General features: G+C 53.4%; 1 protein-coding gene and 4 non-coding genes across 6 annotated transcripts; 3 read left to right on the plus strand and 2 right to left on the minus strand.

The window, feature by feature from the left end:
• The first annotated feature begins 2,489 nt into the window (after positions 1–2,489).
• On the plus strand, positions 2,490–4,950 carry MRPL58 (mitochondrial ribosomal protein L58). Of its 2 annotated transcripts, XM_075169729.1 has the most exons (6): positions 2,490–2,682; positions 3,081–3,117; positions 3,367–3,426; positions 4,073–4,155; positions 4,262–4,431; positions 4,726–4,950. In XM_075169729.1, the coding sequence occupies exons 1-6, from the start codon at positions 2,521–2,523 to the stop codon at positions 4,808–4,810; spliced, it is 597 nt and encodes a 198-aa protein (XP_075025830.1). In that variant the 5' UTR covers positions 2,490–2,520; the 3' UTR covers positions 4,811–4,950. The 2 variants fall into 2 exon arrangements, with proteins under 2 accessions (XP_075025830.1, XP_075025831.1); XM_075169730.1 differs by lacking the exon at positions 3,367–3,426.
• A 570-nt stretch (positions 4,951–5,520) lies between these two features.
• On the plus strand, positions 5,521–5,593 carry TRNAR-UCU (transfer RNA arginine (anticodon UCU)). Its single transcript has one exon. It is a non-coding gene; the product is annotated as a tRNA-Arg (tRNA).
• A 723-nt stretch (positions 5,594–6,316) lies between these two features.
• TRNAR-CCU (transfer RNA arginine (anticodon CCU)) lies at positions 6,317–6,389 on the minus strand. Its single transcript has one exon. It is a non-coding gene; the product is annotated as a tRNA-Arg (tRNA).
• Positions 6,390–6,883: 494 nt separating this feature from the next.
• TRNAR-CCU (transfer RNA arginine (anticodon CCU)) lies at positions 6,884–6,956 on the plus strand. The gene has a single exon. It is a non-coding gene; the product is annotated as a tRNA-Arg (tRNA).
• A 469-nt stretch (positions 6,957–7,425) lies between these two features.
• On the minus strand, positions 7,426–7,498 carry TRNAR-UCG (transfer RNA arginine (anticodon UCG)). Its single transcript has one exon. It is a non-coding gene; the product is annotated as a tRNA-Arg (tRNA).
• Between the last annotated feature and the right edge of the window lie 2,494 nt (positions 7,499–9,992).

Below are 9,992 nucleotides of genomic sequence, written 5' to 3' on the forward strand. Positions count from 1 at the left end.
TTTCCCAGCCACTCTGTGCACTGTACAATGACACCAACCCTGGCGTGTGTTACCAGCACAGTAACAACGTGGACATGTTTAACAACAGTTGGTAAAATGAGTCATCCTGCTCTGGATATTTTACCCATCCCTCTGGCTACAAATCACAAACATTTACCTGTTTCCTGCTAGAAATTAAGGTCACCAGATGGCACAGTTTGTCTCTGACAGTTCTGGTTTTTTTCCTTAAAGCATTCTGTTTTCAGGAAGTTTGGACAGGGGAAGCAGAGCAGAAGAACCCCAGGACACAGAGATTCAATTAAAACCAACCGCAGAGCCCTCCTTGGCTCCCAAGCACTGCTCAGCATCAGTCAGGGCAGACCAACCATTGATATTCGGGACCTGCTCCTTTCCTTAGGACCGAGTTTCTTGATTTTGTACTGATTATCTAGATGGGACCCAGCTTAGGTCCCCAATCACATGCCATGTTGCCTTTATATCAGCTTCAAAACACCCATTTTGACTTCACTCAGTTTTAAACAGAAGATCGTCAGCTCCTGTCAAAACACCAGAGCTAATGACAGCCCCATCCCTGCCTGTGTGTTTTTCTGCTGCCAGAAATAGCAGTCCCTGCCCCTCTCAAACACATACCCTTCTTGTCAAGCCAACATGACAGCTCCAACAGGAACAAGAGCTGAATGATTTCCACAAGTTCTTCACTCCCCTATGTCCCCCTTCCACCTCGGCATCTCTCTTACAGACCTGGAAACATATATGTGCTGCTGTATCAGCCTTCATTAAAAAAATATATACACATACACACATAGAATCATAGAATCATTAAGGTTGGAATGACCTCTAAGATTATCGAGTCCAACCGTCAACCCAACACCACCATGCCCACTACACCATGTCCCTAAGCACCACATCTACACGTCTTTTAAATACTTCCAGGGATGGGGACTCAACCACTTCCCTGGGCAGCCTGTTCCAAGGCCTGACCACTCTTTCAGTAAAGAAATTTCTCCTCATGTCCAGTCTAAACCCCCCTTGGCATAACTTGAGGCCATTTCCTCTCATCCTATCGCTGTTACTTGGGAGAAGAGACCAACACCCACCTCGCTACAACCTCCCTTCAGGTAGTTGTAGAGCGCGATGAGGTCTCCCCTCAGCCTCCTCTTCTCCAGACTAAACAGTCCCAGTTCCCTCAGCTGCTCCTCATAAGACTTGTGCTCCAGGCCCTTCACCAGCTTCGTTGCCCTCCTCTGGACACGCTCCAGCACCTCAATGTCCTTCTTGTAGTGAGGGGCCCAAAACTGAACACAGTATTCGAGGTGCGGCCTCACCAGTGCTGAGTACAGGGGCACGATCCCCTCCCTGCTCCTGCTGGCCACACTATTTCTAATACAGGCCAGGATGCCGTTGGCCTTCTTGGCCACCTGGGCACACTGCTGGCTCATGTTCAGCCGGCTGTCAACCAGCACCCCCAGGTCCTTTTCCTCTGGGCAGCTTTCCAGCCACTCTTCCCCAAGCCTGTAGCTTTGCATGGGGTTGTTGTGGCCGAAGTGCAGGACCCGGCACTTGGCCTTGTTGAACCTCATACAGTTGGCCTCAGCCCATCGATCCAGCCTGTCCAGGTCCCTCTGCAGAGCCTTCCTACCCTCGAGCAGATCAACACTCCCAGCCAACTTGGTGTTGTCTGTAAACTGACTGAGGGAGCACTCGATCCCGTCATGTATATATATATAAAAAATGTAACTTTTTAGCAGTCTTGAGCAGATAAAAATCTGAGAGCTGAAGCATCCCAGGTGCAAAAACTAGACAGTAAATAAAAAATGCCGGGTTTATTTTCACTTTTACACCTGGCCATCAGCTGCCCAGCTCGCAAAGGAGCGGGGTGCAAGAGGGAGCACACTATCCCCCACTGCTGCCTGCGCTGTGAGCTGGAAACGACCTGCCCAAACCAGTTCCTGGCACCTGCCCCAGGGCCTCCCACACCCCACACCGTGCCCTGCCACGGGTCACACCAGGGCACCACACAGCCACCTCACCCTAGCGTCCTTGTCCCCAGCCATCCCACCACCTGCCACAGCAGTGCCTGCCTCAGTGCCCACAGACCACTCAGCACCCCCAAGACCCCATAACCCCCTCCCCCCATATCTCCTATACCCCCCGGTAACCCCTACCCCCCGACTCCATAAACCCCTCCCAGACCTCCCACATCCCCCCCACGATGCCCCACAGACCTCCTATACTCTTCCAGTCCTCCTACACTCCCCACATAGTGCCTCATAGACCTCCCATCCCACCCCACAGACCCCACATACACACCACCCCAGACCTCACGGGCATCACACATCCCATAGATCCCATGCATCCCCACACACCACTCGTACACCCCACACGCCCATATATCAAAACCCCTCCGGCCCCCACAGCTCCCCCCCGATCCGCTGCCCGCGTAGGCCCCTCCCCGGAACGCGGCGCGCAGCCGCGGTTTCCGTGGGGACGCCGTGGCGAAAGCGCACCGCGGGAGCCAAGATGGCGGCGCACACGCTGCGGGGCCTGTGTAGGCCGCGGCTGGGGCTTCTCGCTGCTCGGTTTTCGCAGCGGGCCGCCGCCGGGACCGAGTATCGGAGCGCCTACAGTCTGGACAAGCTGTACCCGCCGCCGCAGGACGGCGACGCCGCCGCCAGAGCCCCTGTGAGTGGGGCGGGGGGGAGGAAGACGAGCGAGGGGCGGGGGTTAGCGTGGGGCGGGGCTTAGCGCCTGAGTGACATTAGGGCGGGTGGGCGGGGTTTATGTCAAGGGTCAGTGCCATCGCGTGTGGGGCGCGACTTAGCACAGGGACTGTTATTGCGGGTGGGCGGGGCTGATCGCAAGGAGCGGTGCTATCGCGGGTGGGCGGGGCTTAGCGCGAAGTTGTTTGCGGTGGGTAGGCGGGGTTTAGCAGAAGGGGTGGTGTCGTCACAGGTAGGCGGGGCCAGGCAGCCCCAGGCCGCCGGGGCGGTCGGGGTCGGGCCCGAAGTGCCGGTGGGGTGGCCCTGCCTCCCCCGGCCTCGCCCCAGCGCCTAACGCAGGCACCTCGCGGTGTTTTCCAGGAGGAGACGCAGCCTGCCGCCCTCGACATCCCCCTGGGTGAGTCTCCCCTCGAAACGGACCTGGGCTCAGGTGCTCTGCTGGGCCTGTCCTGGGTTAAGTGCCCAGAGGTGGGTTAGGCTCCGTGCTCAATGCACAGAGCTAAACCAGAGTGAAAGCACCACCGGGTCACAGGCATCTTTCAGCCCTGCGTGCTGCAGCCTGGATCATCCCCATTCCCTGCTGCCCATTGCAAAACCAGCTGGGGATGTGTCTCCGGGTCAGCACGCTGCTGCTTTTCTCTTCCAGCTCGCCTGACCGTGTCCTACTGCCGGAGCAGTGGCCCTGGCGGGCAGCACGTTAATAAAGGTGAGGAAGAGACTTTGAAGGAAAAATTCTAATCTTTAAATTGCTTCTTTATACTTTGTGGTGAAATATTGGGAGATTGATATTGAGCATCTTTGTGCTGCCCAATGCTAATTTTTCATTATCATTATCCCACGTTTTAACAGAACTTACAAGTCTTCACAGTACTCGAGACCAGTGGTACCATATTGGATTCTCCTAGAAACACTCGTACTGGGATCGTGGCTGCTACATGTGTTGCACAAAACACCACTTCTGTCTAATCTGTTTTCATTAATCAAACATACAACATGCCAACTGGATTCTGAAACTTCACAGTGTAATAAATTCTCAGTTTAATTCAAATAAACTAAAAATCCTTCCTGTTCTGCCATTGCCGTTAAAAATAAGGTAGTTAGTGACTGGCAATAGCAATAAATCTTGTAGTATCTAGAAAGGCAAATACCATGACAGAGTCTCCATGAAAATTTAGAGTTTGTCTTGTAGAGTGGTATGTAAAAATATAGCAAGAAAAAAATTGTGACCTTTCAGGAAATTAGTACTGGAATCATCCTATCTTCAAAGCCAGCAGTGAACAGACTGAATTATCTTATAAAACTTACGAAGGCGAGCCATTACACTGAAAAAAAGATCCTGTTTTTCCTCCCAGTGAATACCAAGGCAGAAGTTCGGTTCCACCTGGCATCAGCAGACTGGATCCCAGCAGATGCAAGACAAAAAATGGCATCGATGGTAACTACTGTCCCCCTTCCAGCCATGGTTTAGTTTCACACTTTCAGACAGAACACGACAAGTCTAATGAGGTTTTGGTGATCACATCACATTTTCCCCTCTTTAGCACAGGAATAAGATAAACCGAGCTGGTGAGCTGATTGTGAACTCTGAAGAGAGTCGCTACCAAATGAGGAATCTGGCGATTTGTTTGGAAAAAATCAGAACCATGGTCACAGAGGCTACCGAGAAGCCCAAGGTGGTGTCTAAGGAGACTACACAGAAACTCATAGAGAGGTATCTTTATTGAAATGGCCTTTATTTGAGATGGATTCAGAGTATCATGTTACATGATTTAGTTTGCAGCCTCTTTAAACAATCTTCCTCATACTTATTTGGATTTCCTTTTTTAAAAAAATCACTGGTCCATTAGATCTTAATTGCTTTCCTGGGTAGCATCCCAAGAACAAGGACTGCTTTTTCTGTCTGTGGACATTTGTCAGCTCATCAAATGTACATTATAACTGTGCTCAAAGTTGAATATTTAAATGTTTTCTTCATACACTAAAGGATCTTTTCATTTTGTTTTAGGGTGGAAAAAATGAACCGTGAACGACTACGACAGAAAAAGATACACTCAAATATAAAACAGAGCAGGAAGGCAGACTTTGATTAAGAACAGCAGAGATCGAAGTCCTTGGCATAGCATCTTTTTAAAGAAATGGCATTGGCAGCTGTAGATAATGCTAAATTGGATTGAATAAAACTGGTCTGAAAATGTAAATAAAAATATTTAACATCATCTTTTGAACTTAATGATACACTGTGACCGCCTGTGTATTTTGCAGAAAAATTACTGTTCATGTTTGAAGAGAAACTAAAAATTCAGATTTTTGTCAGCCACTGTTTTTTTATTCTTTGTCCCCTTCATGCAGCCCTCTGCTCTGTGAGAGCACCCTCTGCTGCGGAACACATAAGCAGCAGTAGATTTGGGGGGAAAGAAAGGGAAGACTAAAAGCAGTCTAATTGTGTATCTAAGTAGCAAATAGAGTATTCACCATTTCTCAAATTTTAGTTTATTTTTTCCTAACCAAAGAAAGTGCATTTTTGTTAAATTAACCCAAAGCCATGGCAGGAATGTGGCAGGAGGCAGTTGCTCTCGGTTCAGAAACCACCTTGTAAGTACAGGAGGCTTCTGGCCCTTGAGGTGGAGCACCGTACAACCTCAGGCTGAGTCTTACAGGCTTCAAGAGTTGCTCATCAGTGGACCCTGTTTAAACAGAACCAAGTTCTGTGCTGTAACGTGGTGAATTTCACCACCAACAACTCAGTTCACTGTGGACTTTCAAAGATGCTGAAATTACACTTTTTTCATCTTCTCATGGGGCCCCAGTGGCCTAATGGATAAGGCACTGGCCTTCTAAGTCGGGGATTGTGGGTTCGAGCCCCACCTGGGGTGAGGAGAGGTGGTTCTGTTTTAGGCAAGAACTAAATACAGAGAGCTCAAATCCCGCATCCTCTCCAAAAGTGGCTGCTTGGAGGGATGCGGAGCACACCAATGCATCCTGACATGCCTCCCTGCATGGAAAACCTGTCCCAGGCTGGCTGCCTCTGCCTCTGTGCACACCCTGCCCAGCAAGGGGAGCAAAGATAAAAAACTTTTCTCCTGCCTAAAGCTTTTCTGTATGGTAGGGGGTAGCTGCCAGCTCCCGCTCTCACAGGCAAATGTATCTGCAGTTCCATGCTGTGCCCTGGCCCTTACAAGCAAGGGGGATGTCACTGCTTCAGACATATTTCTGATACTGAAAGTCATCACACAGACATCAACTGGGACAGCAACAGCCTCAGCTGAGACCTCCATGACCAGGAGACCTCATTGTCATGTATCACCTGAGGCTCAGATCTCCCTCCCCAGATTTTACAGTAAGATTTGCAAAATTTCGCTTAAAGCCAGCACACGACACCAGGGTTTGGAAGGGATGGACACTTCAGGGATTAAAAGCGTATTCCAAGTTTGTACCTGTTTTTACACCAAGAAACCCCCTTCTTGTCCACATCAGGCTGCCTGAGCCAGGGGACAGGGGTGCCCCAGAAAGGGGTGAATCGCCCCTAACCACTGCAGGGAACCCACCAAGCCAGGGCACTCGAGGAGCAGGCATGGATCCCCGGAGCAGAAAAGAGTCACCCCAGATGGGACTCGAACCCACAATCCCTGGCTTAGGAGGCCAGTGCCTTATCCATTAGGCCACTGGGGCTGCATACATTTAACTTTTTGATGCCGTAACTTAACTCCCTGGTGGCCGGAGGCGAGCGTGCCCACACCGTGCAGGAATGGGGGTCCCACACAGCCCATGGAGGACCCCCCCGGGGGTGAACATTCCCCGGAGCAAGGCAGCACCGCCCCCCCCCCTCCCCGCCGCAAGCCGCGCAGTTCTCCTCCCTTCATCGCCCAGTAAAACCGCCCAGAGCAGCCCCAGCTCTGTGCACGGCCCAGAAACGCCGGCAGGGGGAGGCGGGAGGAGAGGAGGGGCCGAAGACACCTGCGGAGGGCCCAGCTGCGCTCGGACGGCCTCACCCCGCTCTCCCTCGGCGGCGGGGCGGGAGGTGCCGGTGCCCATCGCCGGTTTTCGGTGCAATAAGCCGCCCCCCCCTCCTCGGCCGCCCCGAGGGATGGGGCCGTTTGCTCCGGACTCCCGCAAAACAAGCGCAGGGGGGGTGCGGGGCAGAGGAGGGGGGTGGCTCTTGCTCGGCCCCAGTGGCCTAATGGATAAGGCACTGGCCTCCTAAGCCAGGGACTGGGGGTTCGAGTCCCACCTGGGGTAGCAGCCGCTTTTTCCCACCCCGACTCCTTGCAGCAGCGCCCCGCAGGTAGGGCCGACGTGGGGGTCCCCCCTTACACACACAGACCCCTGTACCTCGCCCCAGCCGCACGGTAGCTCACCGGGCGCTCCCTGCAACAGTGAAAAGCCCCAGCCTGGGCAGCCCCCACCCTTTTATCTGCCCCCGGGAACCGGCCCCAGCTAGGACTCAGCCCCCGCCCGGCGCCAGGCCACCGGTTCGCCTCCACCTCCGGGACAGGGCGCCCTGGGTGCTGCCCAGCCGTGGAGATTCCCGGCGACTTTCAGGGCAGACCCCACCACAAAGCCGTCCCCAGCACGGGCACGTTCCCTCGAGCTTTGCCCCACTGACACCCCCGAGGATGCTTTCACTCCACGGGGTGTGGATCACCGTCCCCCCAAGCCAGTGGTATGGGGAAATTAAACGACTCGAGGATCTCCTGTGGCTTTAAAACAACCACGAAGGGACTCGAACCCTTAATCTTCTGATCCGAAGTCAGACGCCTTATCCATTAGGCCACGTGGTCCCTCATAACTCTGCTCTGGGGACAGTGACACACAGCGCGGGGGGGTCCTGGAGGTACCCCTGCCATCCCCTGTGCATTGCGCGCTCTCCCATCCCTCCTGGCATTGTAGCTGTTCCTCCTGGCCCAACGCTGGTGATGGGGGTGAGTGGGCGAAGGGTCCCTCCCCCTATGGCACCCTGCGTGCCAATAGGTCATTGTAGACCCCCCCCAACCTCAGTTTACTCCGTGTGTGCTGATGGAGACTGTGCTGTGCAGGAATCCTGAAGGCTGGAGCTGGTTCCCCTCCTGCCACCAGCTTCCCTGCCTGCTGCTCAAGCTATGCTTCCGAGGATGCCAGCAACTCAGAACACAAATGCAACCCAAAATGCAAAAAGCAGACACCATCAAGAAGACACCCACACCCCCCAACACAGAGCAGCTGGGGTCACCCTCCCCCTCCAGGTGCCGGGGATACGTGAGTACAGGCCTTCCCTGCCACAGCCCCACGGAAAGGCAAAGCCAAGGCTGTCATGTCCAGCCGGAGGGAAGGCGTGTTTGACTCCCAGGGTCGGGCATTGCTGGTGAAGGAAGAAGGACTGGGACAGCAGGGACCCTAGAGACAACACATCCTTTCCTGTGACAGCATTCAGTGTGGTGGTCACAGTGTCAATGAGCTGCCAGTGATGGGCACCCGCTGTAATGTAGCACTGCTACAGCATAACAGTGTGACACAACGAGAAACACCACCAGCCTCGTTAAGCTCCTGTTCGTTATCAATAACACCTCCTGCGCTCTCCTCCCAGTGCAGCTTTGCCTCTCCCCAAAATCTGCATTTCTCATCTAATCCTAAAAAAGAGTGTCATGGTTTAACCCCAGCCAGCAACTAAGCACTACACAGCTCGCTCTTTCCCCCTGCCCCGGTGGGATGGGGGAGAGAATCGGAAGGGTAAAAGTGAGAAAACTCATGGGTTGAGATAAAGACAGTTTAATAGGTAAAGCAAAAACCACGCATGCAAGCAAAGCAAAACAAGGAATTCATTCACTACTTCCCATCGGCAGGCAGGTGTTCAGCCATCTCCAGGAAAGCAGGGCTCTATCACACGTAATGGTTACTTGGGAAGACAAACGCCATCACTCCGAACGTTCCCCCCTTCCTGCTTTTTCCCCCAGCTTTATATGCTGAGCATGACGTCATATGGTATAGAATACCCCATTGGCCACTTGGGTTAGCTGTCCTGGCTATGCTCCCTCCCAGCTTCTTGTGCACCTGGTCAAGCATGGAAAGCTGAAAAGTCCTTGACTACCGAAAACACTACTTAGCAACAACTAAAACATCAGTGTGTTATCAACATTATTCTCATATTAAATCCAAAACATAGCACTATAAGAACTACTAGGAAGAAAATTAACTCTATCCCAGACGAAACAAGGACAAAGAGTTTCCCAAAGCCAGATGCAGGGCAGGAAGGTATTTTAACCTCTTCTGCAGCCACAGGAGGTTTTGGGGACATGGTGGTTCCTCAGGTATGTTCAGCTCAGCTTCAGCCAACATGTCTTTTCCGATGTGTCTGTCAAATGAAAGCTGAGATGTGCTGGAGAGAAAGGGCTGCACTAGAAGAGCTCTTGTGCTCTGCGGGTGTGCAAAGCTTCCCAGTTCTGCGGCAGCAGCCGGCAGAGGAACCAGAGCACACAGCAGCCGCCCGAGCTCCATCCACCCCCGGCCCCCCCCAAGAACTCGCCAGGGTGTAGGGGGGTATAGGGGGATGTAGGTGCAAATCCCAGCGGTGTTGGAGGAGGAGAAGCTAGCGTGATGGGGGAGCATGGGCGGGCAGCGCCGTGCTGGATGTATGGTGGGGACAGCATGGCCAAGTGGATCCGGTGCCTGACTGCAGAGTGGGGGTGAAGGGTCTGAGCCCCCCATGGCTGAGTGTCCCTTGGTCCCAGGGTCTCACTCCAGGGTGCAGGCAGGGCTCCTTGCTGCTGGCAGTGGTTGCCTGCTCTTGCCCAGCACCAGGGGATTTGCAGCCCTGAGAAAGCCTCATGTCACTGCGTCATTCCTTCCTGGGCCTGTTTTCTTCCCCCTCTGCACCCTGGTCCTCGCCCACCAGCCAGCAAAGACGCTCCCACTCATGAGAAGCAGCACACGTTCAGCCTTCTGCTGCCTGAGACAGTGCTCCAGAGGCAGGACAGGAGAGAAACAGCAGGAACAAAACCTGGTGCCGCCCGAGCGAGGCCATCGCTGATGGAAATCCCTCAGCCCACACAGTGAACCAGCCCAGGCCCCTCACGATGCTGCCACCAGGACATCCCAGCGGGACTGCATCTCCAGGAGATGCAAAGAAAATGCTGCCCAAAGGAAGCCAAATGACCATCTTGTTCCTGAAACAAAAGCCCCCAAGAGCCACCTGATGCTATCCCAACAGAAGGATGCAAAAAATGTGCTCTCACCATGCTTTCAACCACAGCCCTGAAGCTGGTCACCCAAAGAGGTGGAAGTCAATTGGTGCCAGATAAT

This window comes from Calonectris borealis, chromosome 20 (genome assembly GCF_964195595.1).
Source record: "Calonectris borealis chromosome 20, bCalBor7.hap1.2, whole genome shotgun sequence".
Lineage (NCBI taxonomy): Eukaryota > Metazoa > Chordata > Aves > Procellariiformes > Procellariidae > Calonectris > Calonectris borealis.

Bases quoted from the DNA above. Each gene is read 5' to 3' on its own strand.
- MRPL58 (XM_075169729.1), top strand. From the start codon at position 2,521: ATGGCGGCGCACACGCTGCGGGGCCTGTGTAGGCCGCGGCTGGGGCTT. The intron at 3,118-3,366 runs GTGAGTCTCCCC...TTTCTCTTCCAG, and splicing joins CGCCCTCGACATCCCCCTGG to CTCGCCTGACCGTGTCCTAC. The intron at 3,427-4,072 runs GTGAGGAAGAGA...TTTTCCTCCCAG, and splicing joins CGGGCAGCACGTTAATAAAG to TGAATACCAAGGCAGAAGTT.